The sequence below is a fragment of the Wyeomyia smithii genome, chromosome 3, assembly GCF_029784165.1.
Source record: "Wyeomyia smithii strain HCP4-BCI-WySm-NY-G18 chromosome 3, ASM2978416v1, whole genome shotgun sequence".
NCBI lineage: Eukaryota > Metazoa > Arthropoda > Insecta > Diptera > Culicidae > Wyeomyia > Wyeomyia smithii.
The window spans coordinates 106,170,410-106,191,391 of NC_073696.1; the positions used below are offsets into that span (position 1 = coordinate 106,170,410).

The window sequence follows — 20,982 nt, forward strand, 5'->3', positions numbered from 1 at the left end:
GAGGTTGAAGTAATCCTCCAGTTCTATATCCTCAGTTCTGCCTGTTGCATGCGGCCTTGTAGGGGTGCACGCCAAGGAGCTTCTCAACTCCATTTGTTTCGGCAGAGTACGGGTGCCGTTGCCCGAGTTTGAAATTAATTGTTTGTTTAAAGAATCCAGTATTGATCCCACGTCACGAAAGAAGGGAATTCTCTGCGTGTTACGATGGCCTAACGCAGAAGACTAGAATACTGTGGAAGAGCGCTAGGTATTCCACAGACTCCGTTAGCAGCTAGGAATTTGTTAACCAAAACACTGAATTTGAATTTGTGAACAAAAAACCGGGCCGACTGCCGACAGAAACAAGATGTACGCCACCACCAGGAAGCTGGTCGTTAAGTTTGACACGTCGCTGAGCCGGTTGGTTAAAATCCTAAAGCGTGAAACGTTACAAGTGAGTATCCAGACCGGAGTACACGGAGAGGTAGCTGCAGGAAATCCTGGATAGAAACCACAAGCTGCGCCATACGTGAGAAAGACAATCAGTTAGGCAATAACGTTAGGATCCCCCAACAGTGCTCCAAGCATGGCCCCTCGAGTCGTATTGGGTCATACAGCAAAGTATTTTTTACACGATTCTACGTACCGTGCAAAAAACCGTGTGAGAAACCGCGTTATTTGGAAAAACGTCGTAAAATAACGTGTAAAATGAAACCGTGTAAAAAAACGTGTAAAGAAAACTTTGCTGTACTGTCCCAGTTGGTGTACGGAAATGGTTGGAAAGCTAACAGTGCTCAACAAATCAAATTTCATTTCATTAGATGTGCCGCAAAGTGGTCCGCAATGTGATTTAAACAGGAGACGGCAACATGCTATCACAGACTAACAGACATAACACGTCGAACAAATTTTCAATAAAATCATCGTTTGGATTATTCCAGTACTTTACGTTAGTAATACTAGCACCATCTGCTGTCGTGTTCGCGCTGCGTCATGTATTTCGACATCAGCGCCAGCGTTACTGCGTGTGTCAAATGGGGAACTACAAAATATGTATGAGATTACATGACAGCGCCCCAGACGACGTTTTCGCGCGATGACTGTTATTTGATTGAAGATTTGAAATGAACGTTTTTTGTGGCGATGGAGCTAGGTTCCAGTGTTACGTCTGTTAGTCTGTGGTGTTAGTGTTACTAACGTAAAGTACTGGAATCATCCGAACGCTCTACACGTTTGACAGTAGGCAACATATCGGGGATTTATTTAAAAATAAAGCCCTGAGGCAGGCGCCAAGCAAAAGTTACATATCGCATTGGTCGGGAATACTCTTCACTCATTCAACATAGCATCACAGACTAACAGACGTAACACTGGAACCTAGCTCCATCGCCACAAAAAACGATCATTTCAAATTTTCAATCGAATAACAGTCATCGCGCGAAAACGTCGTCTGGAGCGCTGTCATGCAATCTCATACATATTTTGTAGTTTCCCATTTGACACATGCAGTAACGCTGGCGCTGATGTCGAAATTCATGACGCAGCGCGAACACGACAGCAGATGGTGCTAGTGTTACTAACGTAAAGTACTGGAATCATCCAAACGATGATTTTATTGAAAATTTGTTCGACGTGTTATGTCTGTTAGTCTGTGCTAACACCATCTGCTGCCGTGTTCGCGCTGACTCATGTATTTTCACATCAGCGCTAGCGTTACTGCATATGTAAAATGGGGAACCACAAAATATGTATGAGATTGCATCACAATGATCTTTTTTGTGGCGATGAAGCTAGGTTCCAGTGTTACGTCTGTTAGTCTGTGATAGAACCTTTCTCAAGAACCTATTTTAAAAATATGTTTGAAATACCGATAGAATACAGGTGAGACCCTTCTACCACAGAGAACAGACATTCATGTTCATATAAAGAAATTTGAAAATCGTGTGTAGAAATTTGAATCAAAATACGTTAATACACTAACGACACCTGTGTTGTGGTGCCCCAGTTGCACTGCATAAATATTGCGGTATCGATATTTTATCGATATCAGTGCTTGGTTTGGAAGTGACAGAAGCGCTACCTAGCGGGAACATTACCACTTAGTGGTAAATGACGGATGCAAGTTTCTACACATCTTTTGAAAAGAAGATGAACGTCTGTTCTTTGTGCTTCTACCAAAGTGTCCAATACATCGATGCCTCTAAAGCTATGCAAAGTATATTAAGATCAGTCATATCTGTAGTGTGTTATGCACATCCCAATAGGCAACATTCCGTTACATAAATCTGTATGTTACATTGTTACGTCGCGCGACAATGCTGGTGCAATAAAATGGAATCATTGCATATATTGGGGCGCTTGCCCACAATCCCATATTCGCAACAAGGCATCAACATGGAAAACCTATCCTTTGAATAGACCGTATGAATAAAAGTATCTGCTTTACTTTTCACGTGTAAACCCTATGGAAGAAGTGAAGCGATCACTATTACTTAGTTATTAGGGTGGGGAATATTGATCGATTTTCCAGAACCAAGTTTTTTTGGTTCTTTTTGGGGTACCAAACAACCCTAAACTTACCTGAGGTCGATTGGTTTTGTCTCCGCTTGGCGCATTGCATTTAAAATTTGCATGAAAATTCATATAACGATTCCCCACCCTATTACTTATAAAGACTGGAAATGTAATAGACGTTGACAAAGAACTCAACGCAACGCAACTACACTAAGGTCGCTTGTGACGCGGTTTTTTTACGCGGGTTTTTTTACGCGGCTTTTTTACGCGGATTCCGGAATTTACGCGGTTTGTTTACGCGGATTCCGGAATTTACGCGGTTTTTTTACGCGGATTCCGGAATTTACGCGGTATTTTTTTTTTGCCCGGATTTCGGTTCCCCTTCACTCGGAATGCAAAATTAACGATGGTTTTTTTTACGTGGATTCCGGAATTTACGCGGTTTTTTTTACGCGGATTCCGGAACTTACGCGGTTTTTTTTACGCGGTTTTTTTACGCAGCACATATCCCCCGCGTAAAAAGCGACTTTAGTGTATAACCTCTCTTGTCTAAGAGCTTAATTATTTACACTGCACACTTTTGTTTTTGTATGTAGAATAAATGGTTTTTAAAAATGCCCAGATTTTGTTTTGTGCCCAAAACATGGTGGAAAACTGTCATCACACAAATCCAAACCACTAATAAGTACGTTCCTATCTTTCATAAATATTTTATTTCGTTGTAATTTATTGGCTTTGTTTTAACAACTTCGTATTCTTAGGTTTTACAAAGGTAACTGTGACAATATTGATCGTAATAGTACTTCAATGTGACATCTCTCGTTATACGTATCGTTTCAAATCTACTGATTATCCGAGTATTGCGCCTGTACATCGCTTCACACACGCACACATGTCCCTCTAATGCACGTGTTTGGCTCGATTCGTTATTCTTATATCCTTTTACGACTCTAACGTCGGAAAATAAATACATCTGTCGCAAAAAAAAACTATGCACTTACTCCCCCGGCCTGGTCAGTTTTTCCCGGCTGATACGACTCTACAGCGCTACATCTCGATACTTTCGAAAGTCATCTGACTCATTTCCCAATGATTGGCGACTGTTATTTGCACTGTTGAGATAAGCGTTACTGTACCCATAGCTAAGGGTCGAGTGGTTTGCTCCACCATAAGCTGCCCGCGGATCCCCAGAGTGATGATGGCGCGGACTGTAATGGTGATTATGAGGGTGGACTGGCTGATGGCCTGCGGCCGTGAAGTATCCACCACCCATCGAAGCCGGTGGAGGAAAATTGTTGTGATGCATCTGATAGATTTGATACGGATGCATGGCTCCGTAGTGGAAGTATGCCGGCGGGTATGCACTATAAGCCGGATTATAAGCGATGACATTCCACGGATTCAGGGTGTAGTTCTTGAGCAGATTATTGCCGTATCGATCGTTCTTTTTATATGGCAGTGGTGACTCCGAAAGTGTAATATTACCGAGGTTCTCCAGCGAGACACAGTTTCGACCAAGGATTTTATTGTTTTTGGTAGACTCAATCGTGTAATAAATTGGATCGTTGGTGACCGCCGTCGGGTCAGTGTTCATATCTACAACGCTATTGTTATCTTTGCTAGCTTTGTTATCTTTACTCGTACTGTCGTTCAACTTATTGTTGATCTTATTTTTAAGATTGTTGTTTAGGACACTGTCCGTTTCATCAGTTCCCGGTTTCTCTTTGGCAGTCTTTTTCTCGTTGTTGGTAAGGAATTTTGGAGGGAAAATAAACCGAAGATCCAGCAGCGACTGCGTCTTCTTGCATTCCGCTCCCATCGGTGGCGGCGGGGGACCAATATACTGGGAAGGGTTCAACCCGAATATGCTCGCGTTGAACTCGCTCTGTGATCCGTACAAATTATTATAAGCCGTATACTGTTGCACCAGGTCCCCGGAATTGTTGTCGTGCGATACGTAGCCTGGATTGTCGAACCCAGTCGATGGCCGTCGGCTCATTTGACTACGTTTGCTAGCCCGCAGTGAGTTCATGCCGTTGGTAGTGGCGTTGAAAGGAGTAGTCGGTGTCGGTGTGGTCAGTTGGAGCCTTGATGCAAGGGACTCGAGCTGTGCTAAAACCTTTTTCTCTTGGCGCCATCTAAAAATAGGAAACAACGTAGTATTTCGCATTGATCTTCATAGAAAATATCATATGAAATAAAACCATTAAGTAATAATGCCAGTTTGTTCATCATCATCTAAGTGTTGTTATGTTAATTTCCATGACATTTTTCAGCCTTATTAATTTGTTATTTCAAAAGTCACCTAATTATTTTCCCCACTCGACAGCCTATGTGCTCTATTTTTTGTTAATATTTTTAAGATTTTGTCGTTCTCAGAAATGTAACAACTTTGCCGGCAAAGGCTCGATTTTCTAATCTTTTCTTTGATTTTCAGGTAATTGAATGTTGTTGCTGTTCTTGAATACAGTATGAGAAGTTTTTGACAGTCACAAATTGAGTAAGCTTTGTCGTAACTCGAATTTTCCAACATTGGGGCAAATTTTGTTTAGAAAACCTTCTATTTAAAGCAAATACCTAAACAACTTATGGTAAGCATCTCTATGTTGTATAGCTTTTTGACTGAGAGCATTTTTCGTAGCCCTCTGCTCATTTCGTTGTTTCCGAATGGAGAACTGTTACGCTCTTTGATGAGACCTATTTTAAACAATTAATTCGCCAAACATTAAGCTACGTTTTTGCAGAATGTTAAATAATTGAAATTACGTAACTACTATGAATTGTGTAAGTGATCGTTAATCCTAAGTGTTGCGAAACAGAGACAGAGTTCGATAACGCTATTGATTGGTGCTACCAGGCACTGATCCCACACGTACACGATCGCACCTACGATCATATAATATCGATTAGATCGATTCTTATCGACACCCGGTAGCATCCATAGAATCGCATCTCAGCCTGAGTAGAACGATAAAATGTGATAGATATCAGTCGCGAATAAACCTTTATATGAAACGGTTGTGACGCCTTAGATCTCTCCACGTCCGAATAAAGGCTGGGTGCCTCCCAGAGTCCCAGCAGTGTAACCGTGCAAGTTTTTAGTTCCAGCACCGAAAATCCCGACAGTGTGGCCGCTCTGATCCGGCCCAAGTTTTAGTAATAAACATTTTGGTCCTTCGAGCCGGATCAGTGGACCGTCGGATCGGGAATTCGTGCTGAAACGTGACACGTGGACATTGTAAACCCGCCATCGCGCGTGATGTGAATACGTTCGACCTATGAAAAGGTCAAAGAACAAAGAGAACAAAGAACTTAATCAAGTGGTGACAGTGTAATCCAAAGTGAGTGCTTTCTAAAAAATGATTACTGAATCATCATCGGCGTCATCGGAAGCTGGAAACTTGAATCAGCTGTAGGAAGCTACAAACCGACGCGCGCAGATTGCCTGGATAATAAGAGAGAAGTCGCATGTGCATGTATATTATTTGTTAGTGGCGTTGCATGTGGTACCCGCCATTGCGGAAATTCTGATGGTTACTATTGAGCTAAATAAAATTATAATAGAATAAGTTGCTTGCGAGTTTTCTTTTGATTTGTGTTGGATTTTGAGTGTGAGCCCTTCATTCACTGATTGACGATTTCTGGAAATTTCGCTGGCATTTGTTGGTCGGTCTTGTTCGCTTTCATGAATTTTACTGTCAATTGTTGAGGTCGCGCGCGTGAAACGATTCGCTGTCAATAGTGCGATTATTGCAAGTGTTAAGATGCCAGTTTCAACACTTCGAGAGCTCCAGATGCAGGAGAGGCAACTTCGGAATACCCTAATGATGGTGAAGCAGTTTACCACAGATTACTGCAAGGAGAGAGATGAACTTCAGATCGATGTCAGGCTGGCTATGGTAGAAGAGGCGTTGAACAAATTCTACACTGTGCGAAGGAAAATTGAAGTCTTAACAGACAGTGATGATTTGAGCGAAGTAACGGTTGCAGGAAAAGAAATACGCCTCGAAACTCACCTCAACGAAAATTCAACTGCTTTGTGGGAATTTGAAAATCTGTACTGTGAAATAAAGGCCAAACTGATGAGTTTCAAACCCAACCGACAAGAGCTGGTTACCCCAGAGTTGAATACAACGGTAACCGCACCTGCACCGATGTCACGAGTGAAATTGCCCGATATAAAGCTTCCCACATTTAGCGGCAACTTGATGCAGTGGATTACCTTTCGTGATAGCTTTCGATCTCTAATTCATAATAACAAATCGCTCTCTGCAATTGACAAGTTCACTTACCTGCGTGCTTCGGTCAACGGCGAAGCGTTGCAGGAAATTCAGACAATCGAACTTACCGAAGTAAACTACGATGTAGCGTGGAGTGCTCTAGAAAAACGTTACGAGAATAAAAAACTGATTCTTAAAACCCACTTGGATGCCATATTTGCGGCGGTACGTAAGGAAAGTTTTGAGGCGTTGAATCAGCTACTAGGTACGTTTGATAAAAATTTGCAAATGATTGAGAAGCTGGGAATCACTAAGAATGAATGGTCTATTCTTTTAGCGTATATTCTGAGCTCAAAGTTAGATTCTGTTATACTGCGGAATTGGGAAACACATTTCAACTCAAGGGAGTTTGTGAGATACGAAGCTTTAACGGGATTCCTGCGCGAGCAATGCTCGGTGTTGCAGTTCATCACGCCATCGAAAGCATCTAATGCAGAACGTCATCAAGCAAAATACGCCTCCGTTCATTCGGTGTCTGTTGAACCACCCAGCTGTTGCTTCTGTAGTGGACCTCAACATAATGTATTCCAGTGCTCCGGAGTTCGCAAGATGAGTAGTTCGGATAGGGTCGCCACGGTGAAGAGAAATATGCTCTGTTTTAATTGTTTATCCCCTGGTCACAGAATAAGTAAATGTTCAAGAGGTTTTGTTCAGTTTGCAAACGAAAGCATCATACACTACTGCATGAATATTATGCAAGTGCACAACGCCCAAATACCTCAACAGCTCGTGTTCCGCAAGCGCCGCCGCGACCTCATCAAGCGAACATACAGGTGCAACCACCACAATTGAAGCCACAAAATCATTCACAGCCACCTCAAGCCACACAACACTCTACACGCACACTCGCTTCGAGCAGCAACTCACAGCAATCAAGCTCACAACCCACCACAGAAAACACTGCCACATGCAATCAAGCCGTTGCAATGGTTGCAAATACCATACGTTCTACTCGAGAAGTTTTGTTGTCCACCGCGATTATAAGAATCCGCGATCCGCTTGGCAACACAATATTTGCACGTGCTCTACTAGATAGTGCTTCTCAGAGAAATCTTATGACAAGGAGAATAGCACAGAAATTAAGATGCAAGCCGATTTCAGACTATTAGAGGGTGAAAGGAGTCGGATCATCTGAGACAACGTCATCAACTGCGCTGGTAGCAACTGTTTTGGCTCGTTCGTCGGCAATTTCCGAGTATACGCAGCCAATGAAATTCCATGTTTTATCTAAGGTCACATCAAACATTCCATTGAACCCTCTGCAACAGTTGGAGACGCCCAAGGAGATTATGCTCGCTGATCCACAGTTCAATATACCCAGTGGTGTGGATCTTATAATTAAAGCAGAATTTTTCTACGATTTACTGTGTGAGGGAAGGCAACGGCTAGGAGAGCATGGTCCTACAATCCAAAATACGTTACTCGGTTGGATAGTGTCAGGAGTAGTTGACGGAGAATCCACCATTTTACCGCGGGTAGTGCTGGTTGCAGAGACAGAACCACTTATTGATATTCAAGAGCAGTTGACCAAGTTTTGGGAGTTAGAGTCATGTTATGTCAAAAGTACAATGTCGATAGAGGAGAGTGCATGCGAGAAGCACTTCAGCGACACGACAATCCAAGAGAAGGATGGCAGATTTGTCGTCAGTCTACCAAAGAAGGAGTCAGTAATTTGCAAACTTGGTGAATTGAAAGCGACCGCGTTAAAACGATTTTTGGGCATCGAAAGACGTCTGATGGCAAATGAAACCCTAAGGCTCCTCTATACGGAATTCATTCATGAATACATGCTTATGGGCCATATGGTAGAAACAAATGATTATGAAGCTGAAGGGCGAACATATTACATGCCGCATCATGCTGTCATCAAGCCTGACAGTACCACAACGAAACTTCGCGTTGTGTTCGACGCATCATGCGCAACATCCACTGGAATTTCTCTCAATAACGCATTGATGGTAGGCCCTGTCGTTCAGGAGGATCTCCTCACGATTATACTTTGTTTTCGCTGCCACATGATCGCCGTAGTGGCCGACGTCGCAAAGATGTACCGAATGGTGAATGTGCAGCCAACCGATCAAGACTTGCAAAGAATCCTTTGGCGAGATTCTCCTAGTGATCATGTCAAGAGTTATAAACTCACCACGGTGACGTACGGGACAGCATCTGCCCCATATCTGGCGACGAAATGCTTGCAAACCCTGGCAAAGCAAGGATGCCAGAGCTACCCCATCGGAGCGAGAGCAGTAGAGAAAGACTTTTATGTCGACGACATGCTATCGGGGGCAGATTCAATTGAGCAAGCACGCGAGCTGGTGTCACAAACAAGCCAGCTTTTGAAATCAGCAGGTTTTGTGCTGCGGAAATGGCGAACTAACAAAAAAGAGGTGCTGAAAGATCTGCCGCCCCACCTGTGCGATGAAGAGGGTACCAAAGAACTGGATTCCTCGAGTGCGGCAGTGAAAACTCTCGGTTTACTGTGGGATTCGTACAGCGACAATTTTCGATTCAATGTACCAAAATGGAATAGCAGTGCTATCATCACGAAAAGAGTCGTCCTGTCTGATGCCGCTCGCATATTCGACCCGCTAGGCTTGGTAAGTCCTGTCGTTATCCTAGCGAAGGTATTTTTACAAGATTTGTGGAAGGAAAAGGTTGAGTGGGATATGCCATTACCTGAAGAGTTCGGAGCATATTGGTTGGAGTTTCGGAGAAATATGATGAGCCTTGATACCATCACTGTACCGCGTTGGATTGGTGCCAGCTCAAAATGTATAGAAGTGGAGTTGCATGGGTTCTGCGATGCCTCCGAGAAGGCATACGGAGCCTGCATTTACCTGAGAAGTGTATGGGATGATGATACCGTAGCCGTACGTCTGCTGACGTCTAAATCCAAAGTTTCACCGTTGGAAGATTTAAAGACGAAGAAGAAGAAACAGTCTATTCCACGCTTAGAGCTGTCGTCTGCGATGCTATTGAGTCACCTGTATGAAAAGGTCAGAAGCACCATCTCCTTTGGTTCCAAGGCTACGTTCTGGACCGACTCCATGATCGTTAAGTGCTGGCTTGCTTCGACTCCATCTCGCTGGCAGCCGTTCGTAGCTAACAGGGTCTCTGACATCCAACATCTCACGAAAGGCAGAAGTTGGAATCACGTGGCAGGAGTAGAGAATCCTGCGGATATAGTGTCACGGGGAATGTCACCTGCACAGCTAAACTATTCAACTTTATGGTGGTGTGGACCTACATGGCTACGACAGGACAAAGGGACTTGGCCACATACTAGCCAAGAGTCGAAGGAGGATGAACGGGCTGCTCGTCAAGAGGAGAAGGCTTCGATAGTTTTGGCAACGCACGTTGTAACTAACAGTGAGATTTTCTCATTACGCTCATCGTTATTGTCACTGGTTCGGTTGGTTGCGTTACTGCGAAGATTTGCCCACAACGCTAGAAAGGCCAACCGTGCGAATCGCAAGCTTGGGTTTATAACATATGCTGAGTCAGAAGAAGCCTTGATGCTTCTGGTTAGGCTGTCACAACACGAATGTTTTCCTACGGAACTTGCAGCCCTGTCCAAAGGAAACCAGGTTGCAGAATCATCTAGACTGGTAGGGAAAAATCCTAAGCTTATCAACGGCGTAATGCACATTGGCGGCCGGCTAAAGCACGCAGAAACATCCGTCGGTAGAAAACATCCCATTATTCTTGATGATCGACACCCGCTTACTGTTTTGATTTTACATCATTATCACCACAAGTATTATCACGCAGGCCAACAGCTGCTAATTTCTTGCGTTCGTGAGCGATATTGGCCATTAAACATTCGGAGAGCTGCAAGAAGAATTATATACCAATGCGTGCCTTGTTTCCGGAGTAAACCAAAGGTGCAGGATCAACTGATGGCAGACCTACCCGAAGAAAGAGTAAATCCAGCTCCACCGTTCCACAAAGTTGGTTTGGATTACTGTGGCCCATTTTATATGTTGTACCCGGGTCGAAAGAATCGACCGATAAAGTGCTTCGTCGCTGTTTTCGTATGTTTGGTGACAAAAGCGGTTCACCTGGAAGTGGTTGCTGATCTCACAACCCAGGCATTCCTGGCCGCTTTACGAAGATTCGTGGCCCGCAGATCCAAACCTATTCTCATTATGTGTGACAACGCGAAAACATTTTTAGGCGCTAGAAGAGAGCTTGACGAGCTGGCCAAATTATTTTGTGCGCAGCAGTTTCAGGAAGCAGTAATTAAAGAAGCAAGCAACGATAGTATTGAATTCAAATTCATTCCCGCCAGATCCCCTAACTTTGGTGGGTTGTGGGAGGCGGCGGTTAAGTCGTTTAAAACGCATTTCAAGAAGACAATCGGTACTCGAAATCTGACGTATGACGAATTTGTAACGGTTTCAGTTCAAATTGAGGCCTGTTTGAACTCACGTCCCTTGACTCCGTTAAGCAGCGACCCAAATGATCTAGCAGTGCTGACACCAGGCCACTTCCTAGTCCAGCGACCACTAATCAGTATAGCTGAACCAAACTTAGAAGAGATACCAGAGAACAGATTATCACTGTGGCAGAGAAGTCAAAGCTTTGTGCAAACGATTTGGAGAAAATGGTCAACACAGTACCTTTCAGATCTGCACAACCGCACAAAGTGGACCAGACGCAGAGACAACCTACGCATAGGTACGATGGTATTATTGAAGGAGGAAAACTTACCACCGTTGCGGTGGATGTTGGGCAGAGTCACTCAGGTGCATACAGGCAGCGATGGGTGCGTTAGAGTAGCTACTGTGAAAACGAAAGATGGAGTGTATCAGAGAGGCATTTCCAAAATTTGCGTCTTGCCAATACGAAACAATCAACCACTCGCTGAGAGTGACCACTAGCTTCTTCTCATCGAACAAGGCGTTTCGGACGCCTGCGGGGGTTGGAAAAGACCCCCGCACCCCAGTTAAGTCTTTATGTATTTTTATTTGTTCAAAAAGTAATATGATTTCTTTTTTGTCAGCATGGTTGCCCATTGCCCACTGGACCGCTGTCCAATAATGCTGTTGCCTGCCATTCTAAGGTCCGTATCGCATCCTCCAGAAACGTCAATCCATGGTTCACATATTCGTTGCCCATAGCTTTGAGCTATTTCTGGTCTAGTGCAGCATGTTGCGCTCTAGACTCGGCGCATGTTGCGCCGTGGAGACTGCCTGTCTCCACATGATAATAAGAAATTAATGCACTCTCGTTTGAATCGTCAGGTCAGCAAAGCAAATGCCTTTGTGGCACGATTAGTCCCCAGAAGAATTAAAGTCAACAGCAAGTCGAAGGATGGATTTGTTCGGCGGTCGTCTGAACGCATTGGCCAGCGTTACGATGACTCCCTCAGGAAGTATCAGCAGTCAGTCAGCTATCGAACAGAAACCAGTTTGTTCGCTCATCCAGCACATCATCAGCCCACGAGAGTTCCAGTAACTGTCCAAGAAGTCCCCAATGATAAGAAGATATCCGAAAGCATACCTCGGCCTATCAGCATCGGTGCTGAAGGCACCCGCGGAGGTCGCGAAGGCCTCCGCTCCAGGGAAGTCCTGTAAAGATTCATCATTTCTGTTTAAAAAGCACCCTCTCATCTTTTCAGTCACTTTACGTCGATCAATGGTGAGTCCACTGAGGAAATACGATGATATGCGTCCATCGTTCGAGGAAGCAGAATAGCAGCCAACAGTATACAGTCTATTCGTCCATGGCAGAGGCAGCGTACAGCATGCGTCAATCCATAAGCAGCAGGCATCCCCGCAGCAGCAGAGTTCCAGCCAGAAGCATCAAACACCATACAGTCCACATATAGTAGAATCTCACAAGAAAGCGGCAACCAAACACTATTTTTCGGCGGTGTGAACACTGATTACGAGCAGTAGCAAAAAGCGAATATTTTAAGTCGAAAGCTCCATATTATATTTTTACGTATCGTTTTAATGTCATATGTTATTATACAGTAGTTACCAGTAGTAGAGTAGAAATAGGAGATGTGATAGCACTATCATCTAAACTGAGGAAAATGTTTTAAAAAATACTTTCAAGGCGGCCGGGATGTTGCGAAACAGAGACAGAGTTCGATAACGCTATTGATTGGTGCTACCAGGCACTGATCCCACACGTACACGATCGCACCTACGATCATATAATATCAATTAGATGGATTCTTATCGACACCCGGTAGCATCCATAGAATCGCATCTCAGCCTGAGTAGAACGATAAAATGTGATAGATATCAGTCGCGAATAAACCTTTATATGAAACGGTTGTGACGCCTTAGATCTCTCCACGTCCGAATAAAGGCTGGGTGCCTCCCAGAGTCCCAGCAGTGTAACCGTGCAAGTTTTTAGTTCCAGCACCGAAAATCCCGACAGTGTGGCCGCTCTGATCCGGCCCAAGTTTTAGTAATAAACACTAAGCTAAGTTTGATCTTTACACAGTTCAAGTATCCTGATGTTTTATGAGAAAAGTCAAGATTTAATGCCATTATTGGGTATGAATTTGCCATACCATATTCTATTTGGTCGTTATTCTCGTCAACATTTTTCTCTGTGCAATTCGAGAAATTTTGAACAAAGTTTTTAAATTTATTAACAAACTAGTAGAACGAACTCCTTAACAAAAGCTGTCGAAATTTTTAGGCTGAAAAGCTTTTCTTCTCTTTTACCTACAAGGGAGAGCAATGATGATGTAAGCAAAAAAAAATTAAATTCGCAATATTTTTGCAAGGTATGGTATCGGTGGTAACACGAGTCTTTTCGTGCAGAAATAGTACTTTAGAGTAACACAACTAATATATTTATATTTATCTAAAATTACCTATCGACGCGAAAGACAAAAATACTAACCTTAAGGCTGTTGGAATGACGCAAAGTAGCGCCAGACAGTTGACTATTAAACGTACTAAATACCCAATTAATTCCGTTAGTCCGTGTGCTGACTGAAGACCCTAAAAGATGAAATTTATTTGGTTAAGCTATTCTTTTTTTTTTTCTCTATAGCAAAAATATATTTTTACCCAATATTGTATGGTCATGTACATCACGAGCGCCAACTCCGGCACCGACAACATCCCGATAATGATAGACCAGCAAAGCAGACCCCATGATACTCCCTGCAAAATGCATAATCGTCAATTCACGCAAAAAACAAGTGCGAACCAAGCTTTGTTAAATGGTACTTACAGTTGACAATCCGTGAATCAAAACGGCCGACGAAACGAACAGAACGAAAAACTCCGCACACAGCAGGTAGGATGGAATCGGGAGGTTACCTCTGGCTTCCAACACCCACGATACTTCGCAGGAGAACGCTATCAGGTAGGTGATCTGTGGAAAATTTTGATTCACAAAAGAAAAGAAAAGTTAGTAATGACAGATTACTTTTTTACCGCATCGACCCATTGTTTTACGAGAAAAGAAACAGTGACAATGTTTTCGCTAATAGTGAAGTGGGTGATAATCAAGTCTACCCAGCATTTTCTGGATTGCATCGAACAGTTGTCGAACAAAACCGCTTCATTGATAGTCGCGCTGTTTTACATAATGAACAAAAAACAACTAAGCACAAGTTTAACAGTTGTTTTCATTTTCGCACCGATATTACGTGACAGTAAAAACAGCATTTGAACAAAAAAAGTTTCTCGTTCATAACTGCCGGGCAGTCTTTTTATCGGTATGATTTGTGAAGTTTAAACCGTCCGTTTTCGTTACCAAAGTCTCCTATTTTTTACAGACAAATGACCGCCGCAAATAACATTTGAATCTTTCACGAAGAGAGAAAATTATTTTATTTAGTCTGTAAAATTTATAGTTTTATGACTTTTCTGCAGTATGAGCTGAAAATAAGATGTTTCAAATATTTTTAGTAACTAATTATGGTTAAAGCAAAAAAAACGTTTTGCAACTATTTTCAGTAGGAATTGTACCGCTCGATTTTCAACCGTTGTTGATATTTTCGGTGTGTGTTTTATAAATAGTTTGACTCATACTTTCCACTTGAATGCACCACAGGTTTGCTTTAGACGAGTTTCTCTATTATTATTGATAAACCGCCTCAATTTTGTTTCTGTCAATCATTAGATTGTTGACCTCGTTAGCTCTTAGTTGAAAACTCGAACAACTATCGAATCCGTAACGACTTATACATTTTCTTTTCTTCTACTAGTAATTGAACATATGGCAACATAAAAGTATGAAGCAATTTAAAGAACTATAAAAACTCAATCTCGTTAGATCAAATGCGACTTACAGGCAAGAATTGTCCCAATTCGATAGATGCAATCTCAATTGTGTTGCCCCACAGGTTGCACAGGGTTACATGCATTGGCACATTGAGCAATAGCTGCAGGTACACCCACGCAGGCAAGATCAGTTCTTAATAAAATTCCCACACCTCAGCCATCGAAGAAAATGCTTATAATTAGAGCATACTCTAGAGTGGCGGTAAAGCAATCAAGAGTGTCAGTGCGCCGACGGACAACATAAACAAAAGAATTTTTACACTTCATGTGCCCCAGCCAAACCAAAACAGAGCAACCGTGCGCTAGATAGCACGTGATTGCCAGGTCACACCCTTCAGACCACTGCCTGCTGACTGGCGATTAGTTTGAGCAATGCATGAGAACTTTGCCGCGAACAAAGACCGTTCAGAGTTGTAATAGAACAATGTGTAGGTACTAGGTATGCTCCGGTTGAAATATCACTATTTCAAAACCGAAATTATGAAATGGAAATTTATTTGCAAATAACATTACCCTATCGTATAGGTATCTAGCAGCATTCTAGTAGATAAAGAATTTACATTAAACAATGAGCTATTTCGAATGCTGCTGATACGCAGGTACTTTCCCGGCACTAAGCCGACTGAAGATATTGCGTTCACTGAACTTCAAACCAATGGCTTCTACGATCAGTGTGGCAGATGCTGCGGCGTGAAAAAAATAATTCCCACGACGTTACGCTGTGGCCAACCTACAACAACAATTGGGTTCAGAAATATTACTGTCGATTTTACAGCTAGTTAGATGAACTGCTGCATATTTTACCCTTGTTGGCATCAGGAAAAGTTTATAGTTTTGTGTTCACTTTCGTTTTTTCTCAAGAATTGAATTGATTTAAAGCTGTATTAATTACAGATACTTTTTCTTCTGTTAGGATTCCATCTACAATTGATTAAGTTTAAACGAGTCATAGTGATAGAAACCATCTTGCGCTTAAAAATAGATATAACTTACATTGAGAACAATTCCAATGCTGAGTAAAATTTTCTCAATAGGACTAATGTGAATACAAATCAGGAAATTGAAAAAATGCTATCATTGATGCCACATCACTCGATCTAGGGCTAGTCTTCTCCAATCGCCCCTAACACCCGCCAATCGAGTGTCTTCATTCACACTAAATCCAATGAGTACGGGGTCTGCCACGAAATCTCCGACATTCGTGCCATGTGTCCAGCCCATTGTAGCCTGCTAAATTTTATCAGCTCCAGTTCCTATAAAGGATTTTACGCTCGAATACTTCCTCTTCGACCAACACTCGAAGCCATAAAGTACCACCGGGAGAATCAGCGCCCTGTGAAGCGCAAATTTCGTGCGCACTTGCGTGCTGCGGGATCTCTGCTGGCTACATAAATCATTAAAAGTCCTGTTTGTGGTTGCTATCCATCTCCTCACTTCGCGGCTATCATCGCCACACGTCTCGAGAGTACCATGATATACAAATTCGTCTATCACAAAACTAGGTTAGTTGAGAGAACTTCTTAACGAATTTTTTTTTAGCACATTTTGCATGAGTCGAGAAAATTTCCAGCTCGCTCGATTTGATCGGGAATCGAACCCGACATCACAACCGTCACAGAACAGATATGCAACTTCGAACAAAACTCTGCAGCAAATCGGTGCCCAAGCTTTCCGTTCATTTTTTGCTGTTCCATCCTACATTGATTTTACAGTGCATCGTTCGAACAGTTCGCTCCAATAGTTTGAAAATGCACCAAAAAATTATTATTTTTTGCTTCAATGACCAGGCAATTTATAAAATCAAGTTAAGACAGGACCGCATTAAAGAGATTTTTTAATCGGAAATTCAGTAACAATTCACAATCAACGTCAATAGAACAAATTCAACTCAAACCTTTCAACCATTCAAACATTGTTTAACAAATTTTCTTGGATCGTACACCTCGCGACTGTTGAAACTATTTTAACCTGTTAGTTGATTTACTTGAATATTTTCGTTGGACTTAGAAACTTAATTTATCGACCAACAACAATATTATTTCTCGTACCGTTTTTTATACCTAACATTGCAAGTAATGCATATCAGACGCGCTATACACAGCACTGCTTACGACATTAGGTGCAATGTAAAAAAATGATTTTCGTTAGTCAAGATATTCAGTTTTCAATTTGTGCAACAATGAAATTCATTAAAAATATATCTACATAAAAACCTTTGCACGTATGCGGGTGGTACTGTACGATTATCATGAAAAGACACCCTCGCTATGCCAGTACCGGGGAGAACAAAGGATTCTCTCGGTGAAAAAGCGGCGAGAGCTCATACAGTCCTTTTGTTGAATGAATGGAATATAAGCGTAATAAAATTTCGAGTGTAAAATGCGTTCTCTCCACCGCTAAATGTCGATACTGAAAATAAAGAGATTTTGTCTCATTTGTGGTTCTTCAGTTGAACAGATGTGCAACCGTGCAGAAGAGCTAGCCGACCGACAGCCACAGAACCACGGGGACCACAAAACTGTCACATCTATCACATTTTCAGTACTCGTTGAACTTCCACGCTCTCTACCAGCCACTTTGTACTTACTGTATGTACTTAGTATTGGTAGAGTTGATGGTAAGTTCATTTCTAGCTACTTCCCTCCTGGAAGGCACGAATGCGTTTTCCACTGCTCTGCGATTAATAAATACCAACGAGATCAATATCATCCGCAAAGCCAATGGCCTCAGTCTATGAAACAGGATACGGAAAAAAATCTTATAAACAGAATTGAGGAGTTTCAGGCCTCGATAACCGAGCACCAGTCCACTGGTAACTTGACTTCGACCCCAAATTTTCAAGATTAGTCGACGGATTGCACGCAACAGCTGCTCACTGCTCTGAAAAGTTCGGCTGAAAGGCCAGCTGCTTTTTACCTGAGTTTTGGTTTTTTACAAGTTTCCTTCGCCCAAGCTTGGAGGTTCCACAGTTCATCCATCCTCCTCTAGTCCTTTCCTGTTTCTGTCGACTTCTCTATGTTCTTTACCTTTAACTACACTTCGAAATGTTGTTTCCAATGCATGGTCACCAGTGTCTCATCGGTCAATGGGTTCCTTTCCCTATCGTTGCACATGGCAGGGATTGACACAATCCGGTTGCTGGTCCCGTTTACCACATTATAAAAACTTCTCGTGCCATCCCTGGAGAAGCATACTTCCACCACCGCGAGAGATCGTTCGCAGTGCTTGCGTTTCTTGTATTGCTAGAGTCTCTTTTCGGCCACTCTAACTCGTCGATACCTCTCCCTCACCTGAGGTGTCACACAATTGGCCTTCATCATTGTGCGATCACGAGCTCGTTTTTTTTGTCTGTCATCTCTTGACACTCCACATCGAATCAAGTGTTTCGTATAGTTCGTGCAAGCGTGCTCCACTCCTCTTGCGCTGTATCGTTGACTATATTGCGGATGTACCTCTACTGTTCATTCAGGTTTCCAACCGGTTCACCAATCCGCTCATCAAGTTTTCGAGTGCACTCAGCAGAAACTAGGTCAGCCCACAACTTCTGGATGTCCAACCGTGTCTTCCTCGAAGTGCTCGACTTGTATACGTTGGCTAGCCGAGTCGACGTTTTGGCCTCGGAATGACCGCCATGTGTGTTTCTGAATATCTTTTTGTACCAAGTATTTATGTGCTAGAGATAGGATGGAAAGGAGCTTCAAACTAAGCTCCAATCCAACCAAGTTCTTATCTCACACCTCCACGAGTCATACGATAACAATAGACTGCCAGTTGAAACATGGTTACAACTGGTTGGTGTATCCTTGGCAATGTTGCCATCCGACAATAGCTAAGCCAGAAGGTGCGACGCGATGATTGGCACGTTAACCATATTTCGGCGGTAGAGGAAATGCGGCTAAAAACAGTGTCTGTTCTCCATGTTAGGGGGGCTGATTGGCGTCCTGGTACCAGCGTGGGACTCTAAACAGTGCTGTCACGATGGTCCTCCGACGAGCCTGGGGGTTGGTGCAGGTCATGCAAGCCTCTTAATTTAACTGCAAGTCTCTTAATTTTTTGAGAAGTACCCACATTTGACATTGATGCACTGCAGCAGCTATGCTGGAAGAGAGTATCGGTACATACCTACGGAGATGGTTACACCATCTACCAGAGCTGCGGCAACACACACGAGCCTTCATTGTGATTGGCAAAATGCAGATGCGCGTGATTCGACAAATTAACGTGGAAGTTGAGGATAAAAGGTCGTTTCTTCAACGTTGACCAGGAGGGGGACCGGTTATTGGAAAATTTAGCGGCCTTCGACTCATTGACTTCGCCGCCTCCAAGAACATGGCCATACATAGTACCTACTCCCAGTATAGCCTTTCATATCGGTACACCTGGAGATCACCACAGCAGACTGAAGCACAAATCGATCAAGTTTTATTGGACGGAAGGCACTTCTCGGATATTATCGACATCGGGTTCGCCACAGAAGGCAGAATCACGAAAGGCAGAAGCACGAAAGGCAGAATCATGAATTCAAAAGGCAGAATTTCGAAGGGCACGAAAGGCAGAATCACTGGTAGCAAAACCTAACTCACGATAGGCAAGTGCGTGATGACAAATTGGTGCGAATCCTGGTCACGGTATCAAAGCTGCTACTCTACCTTTATTGTTTAATATTATTTGGTAACCAGACATAATAACTGGTCACAAGCAATGACCAGTTTTGATGGGAGGTGCAAATCAAGCCTAATTATTAAATCAGAAACGTGCAAACTGGTTTGGCTCAGATCCTAAAGAATCTCACTACATCGCGGAGAGTAATTTTTCGATGGTAGGTATAACTTACACCAGTCTCAACGGCTAGTTGATTATAATTAACATAAAACAATTCATGCGGCGAAGACGCATAAAGGAGGGCAAGGAACCGAGGCGGCACGAAGCCGCCGTGGTTTCCGCGGTCCGAGCCGGCCGCCGACCCGCCGTCGGAAGCGGCGGCCTCTCGCATACAAACAACTGATCTACTGGTTTTCTAGGATTACTCAAACAGGTTTTCTTTCCCTTAGTTAAGTCCGAACGAGCGGTAGCGAGTAAGGACAGCATACACTTGGACAATAGAGTCGGCCAAAGGCCGCGAGTGTGTATTGTTAAAAAGAAAAAAGTCCATTTTTTGATTCTGCCATTCGTTATTCTGCCTTATGAAATATTCTGCCTTTCGTAATTCTGCTTTTCGTGATTCTGCCTTTCGTGATTCTGCCTTTCGATTTTCTGCCTTCCGTAGGAGACCCTCGACATCCGAACCTATTGTGGCGCAAACGTCGATTCTAACCACTATCTCCTGATGGTCAAACTGCGTCACAGACTTTCAGCTGTCAACAACATCCGTGATACAAACAGAAACGAAGACAGCAAACCTATCTTTTCCGGGACAAAAAGCGCCGCCTAAAAGAGATGGAGTGTGAGGAAATGGAGTACGTAGATTCTACAAGAAACCAAGGGCATCCAGCGCAGGCTTTATGCTGCGAGCTAAAATGTGTCAGGATAAAGATGGAAAAACCTTGACGGACGTACGTGAAGTGATCGACAGATGGAAGCAGCACTACAATGAACACCTGAATGGCGCAGAGGTAGAGGACCAAGACGGCAAGAGGAACGGCTTCGTCAACTCTGCGGATGAGGGAGACATACCGCCCCTCACGATGAGTGAAGTTGAGGATGCTATCAAGCAGCTCAAGAACAACAAATCAGCTAAAAAGGATGACATCGCAGTGGAGCTTACCAAGCTGGGCCCGGATAGGTTGGCTTCCTGAATGGAAAGGATGGTAGCATCAGCATATAGTCAGGATCTGGTATACAGAACAGCTACCAAAGGAGTGGAACGAGGAAGTAATATGCTCAATATACAAGAAGGGCGACAAGTTGGAATGTGAGAACTACCGAGCGATCACGATTCTCACCGC

General features: G+C 43.2%; 1 protein-coding gene across 1 annotated transcript in view; it reads right to left on the minus strand.

Moving 5' to 3' along the window:
- Nucleotides 1-3,188: 3,188 nt before the first annotated feature.
- The window catches only part of LOC129730758 (uncharacterized), a 56,239-nt gene continuing 38,445 nt past the window's right edge, over nucleotides 3,189-20,982 (minus strand). Inside the window, exons 3-6 of the mRNA XM_055690313.1 lie at nucleotides 13,980-14,123; nucleotides 13,814-13,909; nucleotides 13,644-13,744; nucleotides 3,189-4,631 (exon numbers count right to left, since the gene is read on the minus strand). Of these exons, the coding sequence (XP_055546288.1) occupies nucleotides 3,533-4,631; nucleotides 13,644-13,744; nucleotides 13,814-13,909; nucleotides 13,980-14,123 (1,440 nt within the window). The 3' untranslated portion in view covers nucleotides 3,189-3,532. The remainder of the gene's footprint in view (nucleotides 4,632-13,643; nucleotides 13,745-13,813; nucleotides 13,910-13,979; nucleotides 14,124-20,982) is intronic.